This window comes from Falco naumanni, chromosome 4 (genome assembly GCF_017639655.2).
Source record: "Falco naumanni isolate bFalNau1 chromosome 4, bFalNau1.pat, whole genome shotgun sequence".
In the NCBI taxonomy this organism is placed as follows: domain Eukaryota; kingdom Metazoa; phylum Chordata; class Aves; order Falconiformes; family Falconidae; genus Falco; species Falco naumanni.
In genome coordinates, this window is record NC_054057.1 from 9,108,672 (window position 1) to 9,136,425 (window position 27,754).

At 39.7% G+C, this 27,754-nt stretch overlaps 1 protein-coding gene across 5 annotated transcripts in view; it reads left to right on the plus strand.

Moving 5' to 3' along the window:
* SATB1 (SATB homeobox 1) overlaps positions 1–27,754 on the plus strand; it is a 93,944-nt gene that overhangs the window by 59,029 nt on the left and 7,161 nt on the right. For all 5 annotated transcript variants that reach the window (XM_040592017.1, XM_040592016.1, XM_040592015.1 and 2 more), the window contains one exon: positions 7,489–7,644. In XM_040592017.1, the coding sequence (XP_040447951.1) occupies positions 7,489–7,644 (156 nt within the window). The remainder of the gene's footprint in view (positions 1–7,488; positions 7,645–27,754) is intronic.

The window sequence follows — 27,754 nt, forward strand, 5'->3', positions numbered from 1 at the left end:
ATACTCTGCATTGGTGTAGCTCAAAGTTGTACCTATGCAAGGACAAAACAAACTGATCTGCAGGTATGTGGGAATCATGCTGTATACACAGTCCAGATTTGCTGTACAAAGCAAGGTCTTGGGATTGTGGGACTTTTGTGATGGTTGAGTATATAAACACAGGTTTTTGCTAACCAGGCTTAGGCTTGTGCCTATGACTATATGCCACACCCATTCTGAATCCTATAAATTCCTCGAGATTATTTTCCTGATTTTCTTACAGCTAATGGATACTAAAGACCACACTAAAGTATGAAATAACAAAATCGTAGGAAAAGGGAGGGTAGAAGATCACTTTGACCTGATGCAGTACTTTTCACAAGAACAGAAAAAAAATTTAGCAGAAAGAACAGACTGTGCTAATGGTCTAGTTTTTTTATCAGCTGAGTTTAGTCTGTGAAATATTCTGTAGATACTCTTCAAGATAAAGGATGAGAATCTATTTACATAGTAATGCTTTAGTGGGAAACGGTTAAATATAGATAACTGTGTTTAAAATAACATTTGAGTTTGTTTTAATATCTGTACCTGCTCCCACAGCCCAGGTAATTCAGAGCAAAGGCTAACCCTTCTTCTTAACTTACCTCGTTCTGCCAAGGTAATGTCTCACTCCGTCTCAAGTGGTCTTGGGCAATTTCACAGCTAAAGAACAGAGTTAATTACAGGACCTTCCTGAAGGATGTCAAGTCAGAGGTAGTCCTTGTATTGGTTTTAATTCACACTTTAAACTATAAATCCCTTGCAGCCAGAATGAAAGTGAGACTTAGGGGTTTTCTTAACTGACAAAACGTACTGTAAGTCCAAATGTAGGGGTCGGGTCGGGGGGGGATCTATCTGTCTCTACTGTGGTCTTGTTCATAATCACATTTCATTTTTTTAGTGGGAGTCAGGAGTATAGTTAACCTAATTGTGACAGTTCAAAGTGGAAACAGCATATGGTTTTGTTTTGATCCTTTTCAAAAGGAAAACAGGTTAATAAGGAAACCTTACAGACTAATACTTGAGGTTTACAGAACAAAACAGTTATTTTTCTAGTTGTTACGTTATTCTCTGTAACTTATCAAAAGATACGCACTTTACCTAGTAGATGGACTGAGGATGTAGAAACCTCTGAGTTGGAATTCTGTGTGACCTTTTTATACGTTGCTAGAATTTCCCACATATCAAGACATGAAGTACTTACCACCTGAGTGTTCAGGGCCCTAAGTTTGAAAATGGAAATATCTGTGTAACAGAAGCACAATACTTAATGCTAGAAATAAGGATGAATTTATTCTACATGTTGAGCTGGCAAGTATAACTTGAAAAATTGTACCAGAAATAAATTATAGTCAGGATACTGCAAAATTATTAATGCAAACTACTACTCTGATACTCCGTCAAATGTCCACAGTTTATTCAATATTGGATACTAAGGAAATAAAACTACTAGTGTCCTTACTACTAAATTTATTACAAGCAATTATTTAAAGGTCACTATACAGGAGTACAGTATAATATTTTTTTTAGCTTAGCTGTGAGCTTCTTGGATAACTATTGAAAGGGAAAACAGACCGTTTATCCTGACAACAGAATTTATACAAGAGCCAACATATTTAACGTTAAATCTTTAGGCCAGTGTAACATTCGAAACAATTAAACTACGAAACCATGAAAAATGGGAGCTAATATGCCACACATGAAGGTTTATTTTGCAATTGCAAGTTATCAGTTTCGGAAGGATGTGAAAATAAACATCCTGAAAAGGATCTATTTTGCATTTTTGTGTTGCCAACTGGTGCCCAGACAGTAGAGCAGACTTAACCATTTAGCAGCTGAGCTTGTTCTGTGTGAATTTTGCATACTGTTGCATGCAAAAACAGAAAGCGGGACCTTGGGGGTCTGAGAGGATAGTAAGAACTCACCAAGCATAAACCCTGGTGCCTGAGTTAGAAGGAACTGTGTTGAGTTTATCTCATTTTTACAGCATTCTTACTAGTTGCTACTTGAGCTAATGTATCTGGATTATTTCCAATTCTTTTTTGAAATCCTTTAAGAAGCTCTTTGTCCCCCTTACTTCTCCCTTTCTCTCTGACTTAAAACAAAAAAGCAAAATCTTACTTTTTTTTTTAAATTGAAATCGTTAGCCTCTAATGCATACGCTTTTGGGATACATGTATAGCCCTCTACGCTGGTCAAGTTGTAAAAGCCAGCTACTATCTTCCACACTGGCAGACTGAGCCTGAGGAGACAGTGCACGCAAGAATTTTTCCTTGGACCTTGTTCATCTTGCTATCTCCTGGGGCAGAAGCCTGTCTGTCAGGCTTTTCCCTGGGGCACTGGAGTTCCTAAACGTTAGCATATCCATCAGGTAGGTACTTCGTGGAGCCATAGTTTAACCTCTCCAACCTAGAAGGAAGAAAAAAAGGTCCCTTATTGTTCTTCCTTCCTTTAACTTTTTTTCTTTTCCCTCTTCAACACCTCCGTGTTGCAGCTCACGTCCCAGAGGTCCTTTCTGGGTATCCCTAAGTAAAGTTCAGAGAATGAGTCAGTCACATGTTGTGTGAGAGCGAGAGGATGTGGGGATACTTTAGAGGATGCTGAGTGTGGAGCTATGTTCAGGGTGGATGGAATTTCCCAAGGAGGTGCTAGGGATGGCCTCTTCCTCACATTGGGGCAGTTCGGGGTGTGGGGGAAAGAGGACTCTGTCCTCCTTAATACAGCTTGAAGGGTAGATGGAGACAGGTGACCAAGTCACAGATTTTCTTTTCCAAAATATTCTAGTTAAAGCTTGTTAGCCATCCTGTAGTCATGAACACTTCCTTCTCAGGGCAAGTAGTCTCTATTTCAGTAAAACTTAGTAATAAATCCTTCTTGCTACCCATATTTCCCAAAGAAAATTTGTGCGAACTCTTGGGGCCCATCATCATCCTGTATAAAAAGAGTACGTGTCACGTCAAGAGGAGAATATAATTTTAACAAGGCAGTGTTTTAAGAAGTATCCATAAATCTTGCGTGAGTCATGGTTCAGGGTAATCAATTGACAAAAACCTTCATTTTCATAAATATAATCCTGGCCTCCCTCTGACTACAGATAAATTACAGTTCTGTGGTGGTAAAATAATTTCAGCTTGGGTCCCGGATATAGGATGTCACTATTGAAAGACTGGGCTTGAGAAGAACACTGCTCTGCTGGTGGTTGAGGACCAGTGAACCCCCATAGCAAGCACCTCTGGATATCACCAACTGCCGTGAAACCTGGCGGCGGAACCCTGGAGTTCATCCACATGCACATACCATACGTCACCACCAACAAAATTTTCAATTTTAAGTGTTCAAAATTTGAGATTTAGGTTGATAGTCTTTGTGCCAAGTTGCATTCTAATGAAAGTAAAACCGAACAAAATAATAAATGCAACCCTCTCAGCCCCCTGTGAAAACCACCATGGAGGAGAGTTAATGGAAACCCTGACACTTAACTATAACTGCACTTCCAGGCGCCACTGTAATAATGGAGTAGTAAACCTTGTCCTGATAAAAGCTATTCTGAAAGCAACAGCATTTATTGTACCTCCTGTGCTATTTGCAGAGCAGAACTGAAAAGTAGTTTGTTTTGCCTGGAATGAACTACTTTATGAATTTTAATGTACAATGTAATATTAAAAGCTAAACCAGGATTAAAGAAGATTTTTGTTCCCAAGCTAAAACAGTACTTATGAGAATGTGTTAGAAAAGATTTTTTTGTTTCAGTTTTGAGGGGGAAGAAACGAACTTCCATGTTTGCGAAAACCTCCTCAGATGGGTTATTTCTTCTATAATTTTTGTTTTGGAAAATTGAATTAATCCAGAACTTCTTGCTACTGTAATCAGTCTTATTTGATGAAAATATATGTCTGGGCAGGTTGGGAGGGGATGGATGTGGTTTGGGTTTTTTCAAATATTTTTAAAAGACCAAATTGATCAGTGATAGGAAGATGGCCAAACAAATTTCTCATTCTCAGTGTGTTACATTTGTAAAATAATGCTCCCCTGTTCAGTTAATGTTTGCAAAATCTGGTTACCGTAAAAAAATTTAGCTGATCTGTGGTTTCGTTCCTAAACAGAAAATGTGGCTGTAAGCGTGGGTGGGGTGGGAGGTTCTGCTTAAGTGTGGATGAGATGAGAGATTATGTTTTGTTTTGTTTTTCTCTCCAAAATGAATACTTTTTCCACCTCCTCTCCCAAGTCCTGAAGTTGTACTATTGAGGGCTTTTTTGTTTTCTGTTGGGTTTTTTTGAGGAGGAGGGTGTTTTTTCAACCCAGCTTCAAACAGCCTCTGTCTTGAACTCAATTCTAAATTCAACACAACAAGCTAGATGCTTGCTATGTATAAATTATGAAACAGTTTTATGTATGGATATTCTCCAAGAGGTTAATTAGCATTATTGCATGGAATTCATCAGACCAGAGCAGACCAATGGTCCATCGACTCCAGCCAGAGTCTATACCTGATCTTTGAAAAGAAATTATTAAGAGGTGGGGGAAGAATTTTTTATACTTGGCCAATGATGTAAATTGGAAAGGGAGAGGGTATGGTTGTGGACAACAACCTTTAATAATCCCCAAACTCATCATTTTATAGTTTTAAGATTTTTATTCTCCCAAAGCTCTTTGTGCTAATATGGCTTTTTGATGCAGATGTTACTTTTTTTCTGTTGTTCACTTCCTAACTCACTATTAACAGAAGGCAATAGACATTTTTTAGTTTGTGTGTTTGTTTTAACTTCAGTGACGTATTAGATGCGGTTGAATTTGTTGTACCCGTACAGAGATAGACGTGATTTGCCAACCAGAATGAGGATCTTCAGTAATTCCACTGGGTTAAATGCATCTCTGTATTAAATAGGGCATTGAAAAGTGTGGACCAAAATGCACAGTTTGAATTATGTCTCCAACATGGTGTGTGAGTCTTGGGTTTTGATGATCTGGGTGTTCACAGGTCAGTTAAGTGGTCTATGAAGTCCTGCTACCGTGTGAAGCTGTCTTGTGAAGCTGAGTAGCAATCAAAAAGGCAGTGTGCTTACAGAAAAAAAGATGTTGAGATCAGGATCACAAGAGCAAAGTGTTTCCTTCCCAAAAGATACCGTGGACTTGTGTAGGCTGGCTGAATACCTTCATCTTCTCATCTTCCCCTCAGGGCCCTCAAAGATTAGTTACCAGTTAGAAATATTTCTTTGGGAAGGACTGAAATAACTTTGCCAAAATTTAAACCCGAGGTCCAAGAAGGTGTGTTGGCAAAGCCATCAATTTTCATTTTCTAATTTAGCTTAGCCTGAGTTTTAGATGCAAGCAGAGGAGGCTGTCTCCAGTTGTATATTTAACATCCCCATTGGTTGTCAGTTATCTTTTAGTGAGTCCTTTAAGGTTATAAAATTGCCATGGAATTCCTAATTTTCAAATGATTTCACTGTATGATGTTCAGGAGATGCACCTGCTCTTGCGGCCCCATGCTGATTTGCCCAGTGTGAGGCATGTGTTTGCCTGCTCTGCAGTGGGAAGAAGGGAGGTTCATGGTGCTGCTGCTCACGCTGCCTGCTGCCAGGTGTCTCAAATGTTTCGGAGCAGCTGTTGGCCCCGGCTTGGCCATCCTTTGCTGCGGCGTTGTCTGTAAAATGTCACACTGCAGAAAAGGAAATGCCTCGCTCTCCAGGTTGTGGTTTCAAAGTACCAGTTGTTTTCAGATGAAAGCAAATCACGCGGCAAACTGTGTGCCACATTTTCTTCAGTTCCCTTTTTATTCAGGACTCCTGTTTTCAGGCACCAGAAAGTGCTAATGCCTGCCAGAAGGAGGCAGGTGGAAGTGTACGTGGATGCCTTGTCCTTGCTGGGGTTTCGCCCCTTGCAGCCTATGGGCATGTCCTAGCACAACTCCCCAAAAGCCTGATAGACAAACCAGGCTCAGCTAAAGTGGCATGCACTCCCCGTTTCTGGGCTAAATTATTTTATCTTCAAAGCAGTATGGAGGATAGTTAACACAAATTGAGTGTGACATTTCTAGGAAAAAATGGGCCGATAATTTGCCTAAGTACGTATCTCATCCAAAACCTTTGACTCTCATATCGTGAGAGCTGTGACATGTGAAAGCTCATAGAGAGTGAGATTGGCAAGTGAGTTATCATGTTGTCATGATTTCCCTTTGAACCTCAAAGGACTTCAGAGCACAGGAAAATGCTGACTTGCACTGGATTAAACTGATAGTGAAAGTGTGGGTTTAGGCACCTCCTTAAGAGTAGGGTGAATCACCCCTGGAAGCGCCAGGCTCTGTCCATTAAATTGAGGGGTAGCCTGAATGACTAACTTCAGACTAGACATGTAACTTCTGAACGGCTAAATTCAGCTCTCAACAGCCTCAGCATGAACCAGTAGGTTTGAATTGGAATCTAAAGGTTTGATTTTGCATCATCATCTTGTAGGTTCTTGGCAGAAATACAGTCTGTCTTTTCTTCTAGTCCGCTTTAGGATTAGTGCTCCATTAGGTCCGCTGTTCTTGGGCAAACTTTACAAGAGTAGCTGCTAAAGAAAGTCGTTATCCTTAACTATTGAGAATATTGTAGGATAAGCTGAGTACTTGCTGATTTTTTGTACCTCTCAACCGATATTGCAGAAACTGCACTAAAACCCATTACTTCCATCATTTTCAGAGGATGGAGGAAAGGATAGTCTTCTGAATATCATGTTACTACTGATGCATTTTTTGTTGCTTTCCTTAATGCTGCAGATGCAGCACGGAGGTGGTAGTATAATCATTCTGTTTCGTTTTCATGTTATCTTCTTTTAACCTGGACTGCAAGAGGAATAAATACTAGATTTACGTAAGTGAAATGCAACTAGAATTGATTTAAGAAAGCCCTATCTTGATTTTGTGACTGGGTGGTTAAAATACATATTATTCTAAATTATTGCTTTCTTAAAAACAGCTTGAGTATTAAACTGATAAGATAATATTTAAAAGTTAAATCTAAAGCCACAACTTTTCTACGTTATCATGCATTTGAGAGTACTGGACATAAGGCATGAATCAAGATATATCTGTCATGTCTCTATTTCGTTAGAGATTCTTTTATGCTGCGCTTACATTTTTCACTTAATTTGCGTGGGGCAAAGAAATCGTGTAAAGGTTCACAAGTCTCTACAAGACTCTTTGACAGGTTTCCACCTGATTTGTTTTATGTTGTTGGAATTCGCAGCGGTCAGTTAATGATAACTCCTATTGCAGATGCACTCACCTGTTAAAATATGCTGAATTTTCTTGTTTCCCAGTTGCCTGAACCATGGATAACTTATAATAATGTTAAGTCTCTGAAAAACTGAAAGAATATCAAAGCAAGATTGAATAAAAGGAATAAAATGGAAAGGGAACTACTTGGGGAGGGAAAAGGAGGAAAATAACTTTTTTATTATGAAAAATGTCTCATAAAATATATTTTCTAGGTCAAAACTGCTACTATCGCCACAGAGAGGAATGGAAAAACAGAAAGTAATTCCATGAACATTAATGCTTCCATTTACGATGAGATTCAGCAGGAAATGAAGAGAGCTAAGGTGTCTCAAGCGCTGTTTGCAAAGGTTGCGGCAACCAAAAGCCAGGTAAAGTTTCTGGGCGCAGCGGTCTCCCTGTGCGGTGTGATGATGTCCTCCCCCGGTTTTGCTCTGTTTCTGTGTGCGTTATAACGAGCAGCTGGCTTAGCACACTAGCCCGTTACCACACCTCAGAGCTCCCTGCTGAGTCAAAGGTAACCTCTGGGTACCCTTGACCAGGCAGGGTTGAGAAGCGGCTTCCCGAGATGCATCCTTCCCTCTTCCCCACCAGTGAGATGCCTTCGCTGTGCACCTGTGGGTCTTGCGCAGCTCAGAAAGCATCAATCATCAGTTCTTAGCTGGCGTGGATGTGGCAAAAGCTGTGGGTGAGCTATGTATCGATGCCGAATTAATCTCGAGCCTTTGGTGTCTTGCAATTACATGAGCTGTAAGAGGGAATGCTGGTGGTGCTTTTTGCAGTGAGTCTGTGCATGGCAGGTGGGGCAGCATCGTCCATGCCAAACCCCCCCAAAAATACTCAACAAATTACAGTTATACTGAGTTACAGCTGAGAAAACACGTGCGATCTTTGTGGAATACGATGGCTGCTTGGTTACTTGCATGTGTGCATACATATACATCGTGTATTCAGTTTTAAGCCCTTGTTCTGTGGTTTCCTATTCTGTTTTCTTCAACGGAAGAATTTCTGTCAAGTTTAGTGGTGAGAGAGGGAAATCAGCAAGCACTTGTTGGGTGTGATTATTGTAAGTGACATGTCTTCTGAGAAAGATCACCAGAGTTTAGAAAAGCATTGATTTAAATGGGAAGGCACTCAAGAAGGAAGGGAAAAAACTGAGAGAAAAATGGGAAAGACTAGAACCACCGTTATACCAACACTTAAAGAAATGGTAAAGGCACCAACGCTTGCAGTGTTGAATTTTCTCATTAGATTAAATGTTAAATCCACTTAATCACTATTCCTTTACTTTTCTAAAATTACTTCATAGAAAAATACAGCATCTTCCAGGGGAAGCTGATAACTATCACCTACATCAATGTTTCTTGGGCTGTCAGCATTTTAGTGCTGGCTTTCTTTTTAACTTTTGACTTCTGCGTTGCTCATGTTTTGGAGTTTACTCCACTTCACTGTACAGAAAGGATGTTTTTTCTTAAGTTATATGCTGTAAGGAGCATTTAAAGAGATATTTTGGAAATGTTATATCAAAATGATTAAACTCAAGCTGTGGACTGTAAAAATTATAGCTTTATAGGCCACATGCCTGCCTACCCTTCAATCACTGTCAAAGTGATAATTTCTACAATAATATGTTTCTTTTATTGTGGGATTCTAAACACCAAGTGCTGTTTAAACATTAAACTGAATTGTTTATGTTAGTGCTGTACTCAGTGTGTCATACATCAGGCCACTATAATCTCCCATGGAATGTAAAAATTCTGTCATGAATCATGGCTTGTATATCAGAAATTACTGTAATTTTGATTGGAAATTACAGGGCTCTTAAAACGTTTCTAATTATGATAGAATGTTACAGCAGCTTCCAACCTGTGTGCTCCTCAGATGTCTTTATTTACATGTCAAGACTTGGGGTTAGAGAACTGTCCGTTTTTTACAGCTTCCCTTTCCCACTGCAGTTCTCCACAAAACTAAGGTATGAAGCCAATCTATTGGTCCACATAATTTTGATCTGATGTGATTTCTGTGATGGTATGTTTATTTTAGTGTGTAGTCTTAAAATTTCCAGGTGTGACAGCTCTTCCAATGCTGACTTTGAAAGGGACAAGTAATCAAAGTGAAGCACAAAAGCTTCCAGAGGATGTGGTGCAGTTGTTTTAGAGTCTTGGATGAAATGTAGATTCTTTTACAAACTTTGCTACCAAGTATAGAAAACAAACACCACCGAATGTGGTTCTTTTCCCTGTTACTGTGGAGATTATGCCTGTTATCTGGGAGGTTATTTTTCTCCTCAATTTAGGCAATGCAATGTTGATTTATGTGTTAAGCAAGTTTTCAGGTCTGTAGTTAACCAAAGTGCCGTTTGTAGTAGGCAGCTGCTTCACAGAAGTAACCTCTTAGGTAAATTGGATGTGTTGGGTCTTCTTTAACCAGATGACTAGTCAGCTGATTAATAAGATTTAAATATATAACCAAGCCATGTATATTAAAGGGGATGCCTGTATTGTAAAAAATTCTGCATTGGAGCTTGTCAGTGGTACAGAGAAATATTTCTTGGGGCAAAGAAGTCTCCCTTGCATAAAAAAGAGGTTTGTTCAAACATACTCTTCAAGAGAACCTCTCTTGAGAGAGGTCCATTGTTGGTTGTTGTGGTTTTTTTAAAAAATTTGTGGGGATATTGCTTTCTTGCTCAGAACTGGAAATCCTGGGATAATCACTTCTAGTTATAGTGAAAAGTTAGGAGGATGCATATTAGAAAGTGATGCATTGGTTAACAGTTCTGTTTTCAAATCACTAAAATTGAACGTTGCTGCTCTTATCTTATTTTGGGTATAAAAACTTGATTAAGTCCTGAGTGTAATCTGGAGTTACGGTATAAAACAGCGTGTGACCTAAAACAGCTCTGCCAGTGGACAAAAATAGTTGTTTGCTGGAGAGCCTTTTTGTTACTTTTTTTTTTTTTTTAAAGGATCTGATTTGGGTCAACATTAGATTGGGTATCTAAGCAGCCAGCATCTGCAAGGTGGCTGGGCTTGCCTGAGCCAGGAGACTGCAGATAATGTTCTGCTGACTCGAGCACTTTGTACAGAAGAGCTATTAAACGATGCAGTACACAAGTTTCTCTTTAGGTAGCGTCGAGGTAAAAAGCTGAGCATCTTCCCTTGGGCTGCGTTAGTGCCGTTGGCAAGAGTTACCTGATGGGCGGAGGACCTCATACAGACCTGGTGCTGGACAGAGCAGCCGGCTGCCGGGGCTGGGTGCAGCGCAGGTCATAGCGCAGGGCGAGGAAGGGGTGATGGGAGCAGGAAGAGGTTGCAGTGACGTTAGGGCGATCGTGCTCTGCCTTAGGTGAGCGACAATTTGCAGGCTTGTAGTTTAATGGTGCACTTTGCTGGTGGCTTGTTGGCTCTTCCGAAGAAAAGGGACTGTTTGGTACAGAGGTTTGAACATGTTTGGGGACTTAGTTAAACGATACCTTCAAATGCTGAATTCTTTCCCTGTAAAAGAATGTATGCATTCTGTATGTTCTTAAAGTGTCTGTGTTTTTAAAGGTTCGATATGTTATCTGCAGAATAAATTAAAATTCTGTTAAATTCAAAATATACACTTTAAAAGTTACTATGGCTATACTAAGGAGCTAAGGAAGATACTCTAATTCAAATTGCTTGAATACATCTTATCTTTGGGGAGTTTTAGAACTGTAATGGGCAAAACACCTAATGTCAGTATTTAAAATCTTATGGTTTTATTGCAAGTTGTCCGCCTAATAGGCCTACATATTGTTTTTTTGTTAGATTATGTTGAAAAGACAGCTTTAGAAAAATGCGTGCAAAAGGAAGACAGAAAGGTTTACCAAGTGCTTTGTGTCTGCTCCCAGGTTGTTGGTTTTCAGTCGTAGAATGGCAATACTAACAATATTGTTTACTAAAATTCAATCAGCACACCTGAGTAAGTCAAAATGAAAAGAATCCACAGATCTATAAATTTCTGTGGTATACATTACTTTTACATTTTAATCATATTGGGGTTTTATTACATTTATAACGTGACAGTCCGATTCAAGTAATTACGAAAGCACATTCTTAATTTTGTTATTTCAAACAAAAAAAAAGTTGATTTGTATAATGATCATTAAGGCACCATGGTTCAGTAACTGTGCATTGGTTACAATGTTTTCATGTGGGAGCCAGGGACGGGGTTTTTTCTTGATGGTGACAGATGCTGAAATCTAATTTTATTCCATAAAAAAAGACAAACAAACACAAAAAAACCCCCCAAACTTAAGAGCCCCAAGAGATAAGGCAAGTAGAGACTTGTAGTGTTATCTGTACGTTTGTTCTGTTTTGAGGAGTTACATTTGTGTTACCGGCTTACCCTGAGAAGCTGTGGCCTGCACATGCTGGTGTGAAGCAGGGAAGAAAGCAAAACTTTGCTGAAAATCAGCTTACGTTGCTAAAGTTCTCTTAAATGTAAGAAATTACAGTTTGCAAACACTGAAGTAATACCAACTTCTGTACCTCTGAGAGTCCCGTGCACTACAGTGTAAGGCTGTTAGCCTGCATTGTTATACCTAAATAAATTTATAGTAGAATAAATAGGTAAAATTGATACTTTTCTGCAGCACCAGTCCCACCAACCGCTGTGTGCGTGACCGGGTAGGTGCTGAACACCCTCCCTTCTCACCGAATGCGAATGCCTGTACGTTGAAGGCAAGACACTTGGCTCTCACAGAATCATACTCTGATTTTAACTTCAGGATAAAACTAATGAAGTACTGCCCGTACCTCCAGAAACCTCACCTAGTTACAGAGAGTTTTGACCCATTACTTCTGAGCTGTGGCATCGTGTTGCCTAGTTTCCAGTCCTCCTTGTCCCGTTCATTCACTTTGGTTAGGCATTTAGCCCCTTGGAAATGGGTAGTTTCGCATGCAAAGCATGGAGGTGAAAATCACCGCTTTAGACCATGCTTGAGACTCCATCCTAAGCCATCAGGCAAGTATTTTGTGCAGTTGGTATTTTATTAGAAAGTGTTTGACTTTATGCCTTAGTATGCACCTTGAGCGTCCTCCTCCGAAAGTCTGCCTGGGGAGGCACGAGGCAGAGCATCTACCGCTCCTGAGTAGATGGGAAGGAGTTAAATGGGAAGGGAATGCTAAACATTGGCACTAAAATTGCTTTTGGCATGCAAATACCATGCTTTTCCTGACATAAATATTTTCAGAATAGGCCATTAGAGTTCAGGTATATAAAACCCTGCTTTTACTGGAAATTTTAATGTTGTAGTAAACCCAGAGATTTATAGTAAAAAATTGATGTCTGTTATCTCACTTTTATCTTTTTAACCAGCAGTTTTATAAATGCTATATCTTTGATCTGGCTTTTTCCATCTAGAGACTAAGCTATATACTCTATTAGGAAAGTCATTTTTAAACAGCTTCCCACACTGAACAAGCACGGTATTGTGGATCTGGCACGAAGATGTTACATGCCATTACTGCAGATATAGAACAACCTATTCAACTGTTTTTCCAGCTGGGGGAAAAGAAACCTTTTTATCACCAGGAGTAACCCTCTGGTAACAATGTGGCTTTAAGAGGGGGGTCTTGAAATTCATTCCCAAAGCTGTTTCCTCAGGGCGCTGCACCTCAGGCTGCCCCAGCGGGGTCCAGGCTGGGGGGCAGGAGGGGGCTCGACTGTTCAACTGTCACCCTGCGTCTCTGTCAAGTCTTTGTCCGCCTTTGTCTCCCAGAGCAGCTGAGTCACTTCCTGGGTTTAAATCTTGGCTTCAAAACCTTCGTTCCCCCTCCTTTGGTGTACAATGGATGCTCTGTGGAGTGGGGAGGGACACTGCACGGGGAGACACGAGGTGGAAACGAAACGTGCTCTGAGGTCTGCTGTTGTTGCACAGGTCAACCTGGAAATATACCCCTTGCCTGGTGGGAAGGCAAGATGCAGGAGTTAGAAAACATTAGCTGCAGAAGTACACCACACAACAGCCTCTTTTTTATTATTTTACTTTAATTTTTATTTATTTATTTTACCTTGTTTTATTTTCTTTTCCTCCCCCCTCCACTACGCGGGGGTGATTGCTCTGGCAGTTGAAGAGGTGCCATGAGCAGCAGGAGTCAGGATGGGATCGGGTGTCAGTGGGGATGGGAGAGGAAGAGTGTGAACTGAGAAAGCAAGACGGGCTTTGCGTGTGATCAAGAATGGCCCCATAAAGCGGCTTGTCATTCAGTGAAACTGTGAAATTTGGCAGATCTGTTTCTTTCACAAAATACTGTGTTGCAGAGTCATAGTGTGTTCTGTCTCACCCGGGGCAGAGGCAGAGATGTCGGGGTTTTTATTGCAGGAACAAAATGAATGCTCAGAGCGCTCCAGGTCCTTCCTCTGCCCCATGTCTTTATTTCTTTCATCATACCTCTTCTCAGAAGTAAAGGTTAAAACCTCAGGAAATTTCCTTAGGAAGTTTTTCAAATTAATTCTCAGAAAGGGGGTAGAAAAATTGAGTTCAGTTATCTCACTTATTGCTCAGTCTGAGTAGACTTGGAGAAGGGCTGGTCTTGATCCTGGCCAGATCCCACATTATTAGTATGACCTTGGTGGAGTGTGTTGACTTCAGGGAGTTTTGGGTTCCCTCTAGTATAAAGTAGGCAACAACTTCTTGAGTCAACAAAGATGCGCTGAAGAGAAACCTTAAAATCTCTGAGGTGGTTCGTATCTGTGCAATTGCCCATGGAAATCTGCATAGAGGGGGGGAAAAAAAAGCATTAAAACGTGAAATAGTTCAAGCCAAAGAAAAAGGTACAGAATGGAAAATCCTTAAGTGGTAAGAGGATTATACTGACCACTTCAAACAGCTCCTTGGGGCCAGGCAGCCCTTTCAACACGTAAGGCAAAGGATGGATTTGTTGACACACTGATGACAAAGTGTGCTTCCTGAGCATGCTTCTCGCATGGGGTCAGGGTGGCTCCAGCCTGAGGCTCCCAGCCAGGTGGGTGGCAGCGGAGCGGTTCGGGCGCTGCTCACAATCCGCATAGAGGCTGTTAAAAGAACTGGTAGCGGCTTCAGAAAACTGAGCCCTGAGGAGGGCTTCCCTGGAGGGATGTGATGCGCACCTGCCCTGTGTTGGTCAGGAGTTAATCCTTAACGCCCTCATGGCCTCAGCCTGCTGTGCGTCTTGGAGAGGTGCTGGGGCTGGGACTGCTGAGCACCTGGCAGGATGCAGCCCTGCAGGTGGCCAGAAGCAGCAAAGGGGGGTTCTTGGTTGCATGATTTTTGTCTGCTGGGAGGAGAACGAGCGTGTGGGAGAAGCAAGGAGAAGTACAAGTTTAAGTCATTGAATGTACAAATGAAAAAAGAGAGCCAAGTAGAGAAAGCTCTTTACAAAATACAAAATTCTGTTAAAGCAGCAAGACGGCTCAACATAAGGAATGTTTGGTACATGTTATTGAAACTGAAAAATCAGAGTATGGAATGAATTATAATTTAGCATAATCCATAATTTTACAGTTTTCATTTTGAATTATTTATCTTATATGATTTGATTAAAGATAAAACTGGCTGACAAGATCTTGAACATCTCTGCATATCTTAATGACAAATTAAAAAAGTCCTTGTTATAACTTCACCATTTAAAAATTTTTATTTGTTTTGTTTCTGTATAGCTCCTTTTTATTTTTAAAGCCTATTTCAGATACGCATTGTGTACACGCATTCTATAACCCATCAGGCTTCAGTGTTGCCTCAGTACCTCTGATTCAGTAAATCAGATCATAGGCAGCATGCTGTCATATAATAAGGTGTCTGATCCTTATTACCAGTTTGTTGATGCACAGACTCCTTCAAATTGACCATTGCAACACATGGTTTCCCCTGAAACTAGCTGTGATAATTAGCGTGGCTCTAATGAGACAGAATGTCACTGATCTTGTGCTGAACTGTCGAGTATCGACGCTACGGATGGGAACTGTCAAAGCTTGCCATCTGTGACAGAGCTTGGCATATTCCATTTGCAAGGTAGAGCATGCTCAATAGACTGTTTTTAAACAAATGGTCCATTTCTTGATTAGGGCTCTGTGTTCTGTTACCGTGGAAGACTTTATATCATAGTTAAACTTTTTTCTTTTTTTTTTTTTTTTTTTTCCTCCTTTTTTTTTCCTGGGGTAAGCTTGTTAGGAAATGAAAATGTTACTAATTCTCAAACTGGTGCCTTCAATCTTCTGTTAGCATTTGGGGGAGAGGTGGGGGGGGAGCTGATCACATAGGTATTCTTCTTCCTTCCCCCGGTTACTCTAAAGTAGTTCTTCTAAGGCTAGCACTTCCACAAGGCTTCTACCTGATTTATTTTTTTTTTTTAAGCAGCAAGGGATAGGGATGGTGTGGTTTTGAAGGATAGAGGAACAAAATTAAAAAGTCTTAGATGACACGCGGCAGGAGCACGTGCGCCTGGGATGAAAGGTAGAATGGGTCAGGAGAGTTGGGCGCCCAGGCTCCTGAGACCAGCCCTGCAAAATGCCGTGCAAAAAGTCCAGTGCTGCTTATCATTCCAAAATATGCTTTGTTGCTTTTTATTTCCTCCTTCTCTGGCAGACCACACAGGGCTTGTTCTGAAGAACATTTTCACTAATCTGATCAGGCAGCCAAATACGCCGGGAAAACTGCTTTAATGATCCCACTAATTACCTCAAGTCAATATGAACTGTATTATTAGACTGAGGGAAAATATTCCATTAGGTCTCCCCCTTGGGAGTTTCTCCGCTTTGTGATGTCACCGAAGCCTTCGCCCTCTCGCTTGTAATTAATTTTATTTACACACGCAGGCACGCACAAGGTCACACCTGCACAACCGGAGCTGGCCAGGGAGCTAGTGGCACTCAGGCTTAATCAGATCTGTCATAATTACCATTCTGCATGTTTCTGACACACGCTGTGAAATATTTCAATTTAACTGCCGCTACCAGCACAACCAGATGTAGTGTGAGTGTGGCTGCATTGGAAATATTATTCCTCAGGATAAACTCTCTCCTCCTCCTTTTTCCTCCCACCCCCTCTCCCTTTTACAGCTAATGTGGCACAGAAGCTGATGTATCCTGTAAATCTTGAATGCAGCGCTAGATTGATAACAGCAGATTAGACAGTTTAACCACAAACAGCTTGTTCATTTTTCACAAATGAAAACCACATGTGGTGTAACTAAAATTTCAGGCGCTTTTTTTTTTTTCCACCCCCCCTCCTCTTTGGTTGTTGTTTCCTTTTGTGTGTGCATGTGTGTGTGTGCATGTTAAGGTCTGCCTTTCGCTGTAAAAGAGTGAAATGAAAGAGTAAACATATAGGGGGAAAGAGACGCTACCGTCTTTGGAGTTTATTTCTCCATGACCTTTATTAAAAACCTTCCTTGCTTTGGCAAAGAAATCCAATATCGCACAGGGGTTTTGTCTCTCTCTCTGCGACTTTCCAGTCTCTGGGTTTTATGCCCGCTTATTAAAGGAGTCATCCTACTGTGCTGTTTTTCAAAATAACATGCCAGCAAACACCTCACTTTAAGAAGAGCTTCTAACCAGAAATGTAGTCTTCACTGCTACCTGAATTTAGTAGAAATAACATTTTCTGCCAAAGTTTTTCACCACGGATTTTGTCTCTCTGCTAACTCTTCCCTCTACTTCTTCCTTCAGGGAAAAGATTCTTTTTAGAAAAGAATCCTCAAAGTGTCTAGAATTTTGGCAAATGGAAAATATAATTTTTTTATTAAACCATTCCATTATTTCTTATGAAAACAGATTATTGTTAGTTTTCAGAAAACTAAATGTTGTCTGTAAATTGTCTAGTTTTTTTTGTAAATCCATTTTTTTAGTTAAATTGTTCAGCTTTCCCTAATTAAGCAGCCTTCAATACTTAGTGAGGGGGTTTTTTGAAACCATCTACTCTTTAGTAGATCACTGTTGGCTACTTTTCCTACACAGAGAAAAAATTAATGCAATTTTAATAGAAAGCTTTAATTATAAGGTTCTAAAACAATTCTTACAGCAAGGAAAAAAATGTAAGTGTGCAGAATGCAATTGAGCAGATTCCCCAAAAGCTGTTGCAGGTATTGTCAGGCGAGAGGAGTGGTGCAGTGCATCTGATAGAAATTCATCAAATCTAATCTGTAATAAGGCTTCCAGAGGAGGTTTTAAAAAAAAAAAAAGTAGCTTTAGTAAGAGATTGTTCTATCCATTGCCAGTGATTTGTGATGCAGTAGCAATATCAAAAGCGCAGGAGACTGTAAGACTCAATGTTCAATGTCAGTCTAAGAAAGTAAGATCGTTTTTGAAAGTCACTGAAGGCACAGCTTGTAGGAGAAAATTTGGCTACAGACTGCTGAATTTGGCCCCAGAGACTGCTGCAGAAAGGGTTAACGAGCGATGCTCATACCACTTCCCCAGCAGTTACTGACTGCATTACTAATCCAGCTGGGCTGGAGTAGGTTGGCGTAGGTGTGCCATTAGTGTCACTTGTGGCATGGCAGTGCCACCTCTGTACTGACTCCCCTGGGGTCCTCATGGACATCGAGCAAAGGGGAAATCTCGTCCTGGGGGTGCAGCAGAAGCCCCGGAGGTGCTATGGCTGCAGGTACCTCAAAAACGAGTCTGGAGTAAGGTGAAGAGCAGGGCAGGGAGGGCTCGTGGTGGAAGAGATATTGCTGAAATGGACCGTCAGGGTTCTTGCAAGGGTCCAGAAATCTAGCTCTTTGCAAAACTATTTGAAACATGTCATATAGTCAGGAAGCACTGGGTTGCCAAAATAAAAAAAAAGCATGGCATCCTCTCCCACCTCCTTCGAATCTTTTATTTTTAGGTTTTCTTTCTTAGGTAGAGGTGTTTTCATTCCTTCGCTCCAGATGCGTGAATCAGCTCTTCCCCAGGCAGCACCTGCTGTCTGCCTGACTAGAGGTGCTGTTTCTGGCAGGATGGATTTTCTTAATCTCTCTTCCCGCTTTCTGGATCCTCACCTTCTGTTTTGTTTTCTTCTCGCCACCTTCGCTAATCCCTCTGGTTACAGTGCTCCTCTTAGCCTTCCTTTGACTTTTCCCCACTCTGTTCCTCTCCTGTACCCACCATCCACTCTCTCCACCTGCTTCTTTCTCCGCTCCTACTGCTGTCTCCCACCTTCTGGCATCCAGTGCCACCCCGGGTGCACCCCGCACATGGTCACTTTGCAGAAGTGACCCTTGGTAAGAGGGCGCAGCGTGGGGACCCCGTGCCCTGGGGCTTTGCTGCGTGGTGGGGAGCCGGGGGCTGGTCACCACTGGTCACCAGCGCTGCCGGCTTCGTGGGTGGAATATCATTCCGTTCCCCACGTGGCAACATGGATTTAGCTGGGGGAGGAGCTGGGTTCTTGGTTTCTCAGGTTGCTTGTGCCTGCTGTGGACAGATCGCCCGTTCGGGAGGCTTTTGAAGATTGAGTATATCAGTGTTTTAACATGGAAACTAAAGCACTATTTAAAAGAAAAAGGGGGGGGGGGGGGGGGGGGGGGGCTTGGCGGGGTGGGAGGGGGGAGTTTGAGTGAGCTGTATGGGAGTTAATGATGTACAGAAATGGAAACAAAGCTGTAGTGGCAGAGCCGAGGAGGAGGAGGCTGAGGAGGCAGTGAGCAGCCCCGGGGTTCCCGGCGGGGGGGGGGGGGGGGGAAGCAGGGTACCAAGCAAGCAGTGAGCTGAACCCCTAAATAAACAGGAAATGACAGAGTAAAACCCCTCCTGAAAAACCCAGAGCTGCTAAACCCGTTGCCACAAAGATTAAAGGCATCTTAGGCAAACACAAATACACAGTAACCATCCGAGAAGTAGTTTGATAAAGGAGTGACCGATGGCGATTCAGGTGAAGGGTTGCTGGGCAAAGGAAGAAGTCAGAAATACAGATACGTGTTTTCTCCCATAATGTTAAACTGGAGAATTTAAAACACATTACTCCTGAAAGAATGTTACAGGATTTCTAGGTGCTAGGTGAGAAAAGATACATTGTTTTGTTCCACGTCATTTTTAATTTCATTGTTCCTGATAATTTCTCATTGTGGCCATCTCTTTATTTTCTGCAAATTTAACCTCCAAGTCAAACTTCAGATTTTTGGTTAGGAATTACACCGGACTGTTAGCGTGTAACAAACAGGCTAGGGCAAACACGCAGCTAGCTAAGGGGGGGGAAACTCCTCTTTGCAACTATTTACCTAATTCCAAATCTGCCAGATTTTATCTGAAAAGACATTGTTGTTCAGTGGTCATCTCATTTTTATTCCTGTGCAGTGTCATGTTCCCTTAACTTCAGGATGGCATTTGAGAAACATAAGAAAATAGTTTTCAGGATCTTTGTAAAGTAAAGACGTTTGGACTGAGTGGACCGTAGCAGAATTCCCTGAAGTTTTGGACCCCAACTGAGCAAGATTTGCAAACATATCAGATACATCTATAGATTTACTAAGGTGACTAGGTATTATGCTGAGCCTGGTGCTTAGCATCTCTCGTATATGTAACATGCAAGAGAAAGCTCTACTTTCCATGTTTATATAAAACACAGTTATTTTTTTTAAAAAAGCTATGAAGGGCTTAAATGAGATTCTTTTTCTTTTTGCTGTGGGGCAGCCGGTTTGCTTCACCTCTGAGAAATCATTTGCTACTCTTATTTAACATGAGAGAGTTTAACTAAAGGCATTGATCCTTTTCACCTGGGCAGTGGGCTGGAGGGATCAGGGCAGGAAGAAACGTGCCTCCATGCAGCGCCTGATTTAAGGGCAGGAGCTGCTGCTGAAGCTGCTGCCTGGCTTGGGCTCAGCTGGGCTGATGCTTTTCTTGGTCAGTGAGGAGAAGCCCAACAGTAAGAACTGCCCTCTCTAGGAGCTTTTCCCTTATTGTTCCATCCTGACGGCAAACTATCTGAAAACAGTCTTGTGTTGGTTCCCACCCAGGAAGGAGAAGGCCGATCTCTCCAGCTTCCCATTTGATCCAGCTTTCCTGTTCTTTTAAGTCTATGCCCTAAGCAGCCATACCACAAGTAAGGGCATTTTAGCTTCCCAAAGGGCTTCACTGCATTTATTTTCCCATGGGTGAGGAGGCACCGGTCTTTCACAGTGTGGATTTTAAAAATATTTTTTTAAAACTGCATTGGGTAATGAGCATTATTCATTTTCTGACTGTTTCTGTGGTTAACAAAATCTGGAGGAAAGTCAGGGAGAAGTTTCTTTCCAATTTCCTTAAGATGCCTTTCACCCTTGGCATGATCAGAGCATTAAGCGTTCTTCGGGATGAAGCTGAGAGCCACAGAAGCCAGCTGAACTGCAGGAGACAAGTTGAAAGAATTTGTCTCAGAATGTTTAAATGTCTAATTCAAATCTATATGAAAACATATAGTTAGGCCATAAAAATGTGAAGGGATGTCTGAGAACGGATTTGAGCTGTGTGTTTTTTGGAATGATCTCGCTTGTTGGAACATCTTGTCAGCTGAACTGAATTTACAATGAAGTCCAAATATCTACGAGCCTGTGATTCCTCGGTGTGTGGTAGATCTTCCCCTGATTCAAAATGAATTCTGGAAAGAAAAAAAACATATGACAAGAAGGCATGGATTTAAATTACTCCTTCTGGGAAATTATAATCTTTTTTTTAAAAAAATAAATCTAACAACTTGATATACACACATATAAGTAATTACGGAAGTGACACTTTGGCCCTATGGCCTTTTTACTGGAGGTCTTTCCCCCAAAGCAAATGTTAGATCTCTGTAAGCATTGTAATAATAAACATTTGCTGTTCACTTGTAAATTGATAGTAGTAAAAAAAAGATTTTCAAAATTGCCAGGCTTTTTCTATTAAAGACTCTTCTCTAACTAAACTGCAGATATAGCTGCCATACAAAAATCGATTGCATGTTTAAGAATAAATAAATATGGGCTATTAAGGATCGTGGCTGGATTTAGAGTTGTATTTACTTTCAAGGGAAACATTGGTATTACAGTGAAATCTCTCTACTTAAATAACAGATAAAGGGCCATATATTACCAGTCACCCTCTGTGAAACCCACTGACCCATTTTATATGCCTATACTATAAAAAGTAATGTACCAGACTAAGACTGACTTACTTAATAATTAGCAGTTGGTGTTTTTTGTTTAGTTGGTGGGGTTTGATGTGGTGGGTTTTGGTTTGGTTTTGTTTGTTGTTTTTTTTTAAGTCCATTTTTGTCACGTGTATCTCAGGTTTACGATGCCAGTTGAGTAGTGTGTGTGAAAGGACATGGAGTAGAGCAAGGCAGAAGAATAAAGCTTCATCAGCAGGTTTTTTGCTTCTGTTACTTTTCCCTCTTCTTTTTACATATGAATGTAGTTGCATTTTATGTAAGGTTTTTAAAGACATGCGTTTTAATGGTTTTGGTTAGGGATTGTCATTAGCTAGGTGATTGAAGGCAATACTGTAAAAAGGATGCATTTGAACAAGGGAAAGGAAAGGTGGAAGAGGCTGAAAGCAGAGAAACCAAGCTTGGGAGAAGCTCTTCATTTAGATTTTTTAATTCCCTCTGTACTCAACTAAAAAGCAATGATGCTTAATGTTTTTAGTCAGTTTTAGAGTTAGGGGTTAGGGTGGTGGTTTTTTTTCCCATGAGTCGTTAGGACATCTCAAATGCTTATAACACGAGGAAGTACCCACCAGTTTTGATACAGCCTTGGACCTTAATGTGTCATGTTTTTCGCCTCTTAGCCACTCGCTGTGGCTCCAGGTAGAAGGAGAGGTCTAATACAACAGACGAGGCTGTGGGAGCAGGGCCGTAGCTCTCTAGGTCATTTTGGTTCTGTACTCGTTTGCTGCTTGTCACTGAATTTTAGAGGTTGCTTTAGCAAGTTTCCTTTTCTTATTTATTTGTTTGGAAGTTTACAAGAATAGAAATATATATTTAATTTTCAAGTGTTACAAAAGAGAGAAGAAAAGGCAGAGGAAAGAATAGATGTTAAGAATCCTTTCCCCCTAAAATATCCAGATATTGGATATTTTATATCCACCAAAAGGTTCTGGTGAAACACTCTCAGTACCACTGCCAGCTGTTTGGTCATTTGTTTTTCACAACCCAGAGAAGAGGTGGAGGTAACATCCAGGCAGATGGTGTAGCTGGATAAGATTGGTTTGATATAGAATAAGGTTGGATAAGAAATTTAAGGAAACTGCATAATCTGTTTCAGTATTCTTCAAAGGAAGTTTTTCCTGCTAGTGAAGTTTACCTTTCTTCTGAAAAGCCCTGTGAGGTTGGGGGGGGGGAGTTCAGTTTGTTTGTTTTGCTAAATCCCACCTATTATGATGGCAGATACAGATTTACTTAAAATTCACATCTGGCTTCCACTTTCAATGTTCTAGGAATGAAAGCCCGTAAAATAGATAAAGCAGAAATATCTGGAGATAAAGGACAGCTTCAGGTTTCAAACTTCCTGTGATTCAGGGGAATGCTCAAAGGCAAAGCCTGAAACTTAAGGCTGATTAGTGTAAATAAAATACTAAGGCAACCATCTTTCTGGGGACATATTTTATCACTTTAGGCCATGTCTCAAGAAGAGGCATTCATATTCTGGTATCTCTACTCATCTTCTGAAACAGGCTGAAAAGCAGCTTTTGCTTCTTGAATTAAAGATACAAGTTCTGTGAGAAAAATAACAAAATCCCAAAGTACTGAACATTCACAGCAGTTTTTAAAATTACTCAAAAGTTTGTGCCTCACAGAAGTCAATGAATGCTTAAAATTATTTGCAAGTGTAAGCTAAGCTGGAAAGATTTTCACTAGCAAACATGTTGGTCAGTATAATCCACCAAGTCCGGTAGATTATTAGTTTTCCTGAAATTTTATAAAAATATCCAGTGGCCTTTCTTTTAATTGACTTCAATTCTGTGAAGCATTTAGCTGTATTCAGCTTTGCATAGGCGATAACCAGGACAATTTATGTTTTTTAGGAAAGCTAAGCCTGCAGTCAGAATAAATTTTCCTGCAGTCAGGAAATTCCAGAACATTTAAGGCTAAAAAGGACCGCTGTCGTTATCTAGGCTTGTTCCTATGTCTGAACCCACAGGTATTTCACCCAGAAAGAAGGCAGATTTAAGTAATCTCAGCCTGAAAGTGAATTTGAATTAAATGCTCTGTTCTTACCCTGTGGTGGGTGTTCCCTGCTGTATTTTTCCAGATAATACAATGTAATGCAAACAACATTTCCCAGATAAATTAAAGCAGTGTCCATTGTTACTTATTTGTCGTATTCGTTTGTGCTGAACTGACGTTTGTTTATTTTGCTTCTCAATGCTATATGTATGAGCTTACTGATTCAGAACTCCCTGAATTTTCGATCCTGTTGAACACTGTGGGAAATCTCAGTTGAAGGGTTTAATGCGTTTTCCAATCAATGTGTAGGGGAAATCTGGCCTTATCAATTTAAATGCTGGCGATCCTTTCATTGCATTATGGAAGAATCTTCTCTAAGCAGAGATTATTCTTAAGAACTTCATAACATTTAAAGGTTAATATGTTAGGTAAAGAACAATATCTTAAGACAAACATTTTTATTACAGGACATGAAGGGATAGTTCTGATTAAATTACACGATTATTTGAATGGGAAAGAAGACAAAGTGCATCATTTCTTGCCCTCAACTTTAATGCCTTTAATCAAATAATGACCTTCTGGAAATAGTTAATTTTAAGCATTTGGAAAGATCAATACCACTTTGCCACCAAAAAATGGCCCAGATGATGAAATTTGATGTATTTAAAGTACCATTTCACCCTTTTAACCTAGTAAATAATTTAAAATGCTTTCAGTACTCCTTTGCTACCATTATGTATCTCATTCAAACTATTATGACTTTTCCAAAAGCAACCTTTCTGTGCAATGAGCAGCTTATAAGTTTAATGCCCAAGACTAAGACTGTATGCATATACGGTGGTGGTGATGTCGGCCTTTTTTCTTTGCTTCTGTACATGGATTCTGTTTTGAAAAAAAATAATGGAAATATCTGTGATGAATGCAGGCACTTGGAACAAAAACGAGATTTGTGAAACAAGTTAGATGGCTTTTGAAGGGGGAAAAGTCAATATTTAAAGTTTAGTCCGTGAGTTCTTTTCCTTTGTTTTGTGTATAAGCTTTTGTGTTAAAGGTGAGGGATTTGGGTTGCTCAGACAATTAAGAGCCCATTTTGCCAAGTGTAATTTTATATCTGTGTTCTATAAACTGGAGTGCCTTCAGCATTGTAAATAAAAAAAAAAATTGCCCTCTATTAGCATGTTTGTGGGCAGATTAAAAACAGTCTTCATTAGCATAAGTAACACTTACAGATTCTTTTAAAAGTAGAAAATTATTTGCTGAATGATAAATTGCTAGCTTTATAGTTAGTTGCTGAAAATGTGCTCATTCAAAATGCCTACTTTAGTTTGTCTACAATACTCAATTTTTTTGAGTTAGAAGTACTGTTTAATGGATTATGTACTTAGTCTTTGTTCACAGTAGATGCTGAAATGGAATTCACACTTTCTGCTAAAATGTTTGTATCAAATACCTCCCTATTTAGACTGATTTCTTTTAAGACCATATATTTTTATTATACTGTATGCCCCAGAGAATGATACAAAATAATCTTACATATGATATACCAAAGAAAAACTCTTCGTATCTTACTTGGTACTCGGAAATTTTTTGCCTTCTTAGGTTCAAATTACAGCTCTTCTCAAAAATGTTGGAGCCTTTGTTTGTTATTCTGTGAGAAATCTTCATCATGTGGCAAATTATTATCACTATAACAAATTCACCAAACAAAAGATTTCAGTTGCTTCACCTTGAAGCCCTTTCTTCCCTGATGAGATGTGTGTGTTGCCGATTTGGAAAGCTTTGCCCAGAGAACATCTTTCATGATTGTAATGCTGCCCTCTTTGATCTAGTTACGGTTGGTGTTTACACCTTAAATGCAGATTTCAAATATCTTTTTTTTTTTTTTTTTTTTTTTTTAATAAGAAAGATACCCGCATGCAAGGATAGTTTGTTTGAAACTGTATGTGAAAGAGCAGAAGATTTTATTTAGACACAGCACAGGTCAGACTGAATAAAATAGCGTTTGGATGCATAGATAAAATGCATAGATGCTTTCTTTAAAACAAGCATGTTCATGGGTCTTGCAGAGTCTAATGTTTGGCAGTTATCCTCTTTGCGCTTTTCCTGCAATGGTTTGGCAGTTCGGCTTTCACAGGTTTTTTTCCTCTAATGTCTTATGTTTCTTCACTAAATCCGTCTCAGAAAACCAGACAGAAGACTCTTATTTATTTTAAATATCTTAGTTTTAGCATCTTTTTTTTTTTCGCCATTTTCTTGCTTACTGTAGCAAGACCTTTGCAGATGGTGGTTGGTTACTTGAAAGTGCATAACAGTATTTTCTTTGTAGCAGATGGATTTAAGACTTTTAGTTCCCAATAAATGTAGGTTTACAATACATAACTTTACAGGATTTGTGTTGTATATAACAGGTTTGAACATATTATCTCAGAATTCATCTGCATGGCATTTTCAGCTTATCCAGGGCCCATGCCAGTATTTTAAGTAATAGGGAGAGCATAGTGATTGATAGCAGCTAAAGGCGTGATTTTGAATAGAAACAAAGGTTTTAGAACAGAAGGTGTCAAATTAAACTTTGTCAGTTTGAAAAGTAGTAACATCCTGAAAGTTCTCCAAACATATTTACATGTGGCTAATGTTTATATTTTGCTTTGTACTCTCTTTATATTCAGTGTAATGTTGCCTGGCAAATTTACTGTTTTAAAATCAAGGTTGTTCCCAATGTCATTGTGGAGTTTTGGGGAGTTTGCCTTGCTGCATAGATAAATCAGCTTAATTATTTTCAGGCTGTTTTTTTAAACAACATACTATATATGCTGTATAAACCGATTGTGATCTAATCTGAGTTATAAATATTTCCTTGTTGTTTTCTGGTCCTTTTCACTTCCTGTAAGACTATAAAGACAAAAAAATACCAGTGGCCCAAGCCCTCTTTCAGAATAATTTGTTTGAATTAGACAGAAATGGCTCTAGACTCAAATGAGTATAAGAGGAGATAAATCAACTCTGGTACATTCACTTGTGAATTCAACTGCATTAACTACAGTATTCATACTTCTTTAGATCAAACAAAACCAAAACTTGCTAATTTTACAGAACTTAAAATTCACTATTAGTAAAGTCTGTATGATTACTTTTCCTAAAATTTACAAAACCATTTCATACATTCTCATTTAGCTGAATTTTATGAATGAGCTTTATGTCGTATACAGAATTCTGAACCAGGAACTAAATGAAATACTTATGGGTTTGTTTCTTGTTTTGAACCAAAAAGAAAGCATATTGGTACAAAGCTTTTAGTCTCTTAGTGAAGTAAGCCCCTACAGGCTCTGTTACTGCCCATTCACTATGTCATCTGAGAAAATTTGTGAGATCAACTTTCACAAATATTTTCAAAAATAAACCATGAAGACCAAAAAATTATTTCTGACCCTTTAATTTGAGAAGAATTCTATCGGTTGTTTCCATGTTGCCCATCATATGTTTCATCAGAGTATGTCTACTCCTTTAAAAATATGATGAAGCCAATGGAAACGAGACATTTTGGTAGATCAGCAGTTTGTCCTGTGTGCTGTGTCAGAAGCATCTGATTTCAGTATCTCAAAATTGCTGCTTCCTTGAAAGGCTAACAGAGACGTGCTTCAGGTTACAATTTATCAAATCAGTTTTAGGTAAGAAGTTAAAAGTATTATTTCAGTGCAAAGGTTGATAGAAAAATACTGGAAATATGTTAGCCATCAGTAATTAATAAAAATAAGATCTGATCTAGTAAATATAGAAACAGAAAAGACAGTAAGGGGAGAAGGAATTTCTAACTTAACAAAACCTGTTGTTATGAACTATGTTTAATCAGCATAAAATGTAATTGCTTAGAAATTATTTTTACTACTGGACATTTTAAAAGAGTTTCTACTCTTTTTTTTTTTTTTTTTTTCCCCAAAAAATATCTGTGATTGACAGGTCACCAGGCAAAATATGTGCAGCTTCTAAATGCCTGGTGCAGTTTCTTTTCCAGTCTGTCTCTATACCTTGGAGAGGTGTCATGGGAGGGGACAGGTTATCTTTTTTTTTTTTTTTACTGTCACCAAATTGTCATGATAGCCATCTCTGCTCTCTGTTTTACCACTATTAGAAAGAGGACCAACAGTTTTGATGTGAAGCAGTGCAGACTCCAGACAACCAAGGGACAATTTTTATGCTTCAGGCTGTTTGTTGTTTTTTTTTTTTTGATTGATAACTGCTTTTCAATTCAAAGATCTAGATTTATTTCTCTTCTTAATCTTCTCTCCTCCATCCCCAACAAACTACCTATGCTTTCTGATTGCACTTCTTTTTAACTCACCACAGAAAACTAATACTGCTGTTGAGCTTAATCCAGCACG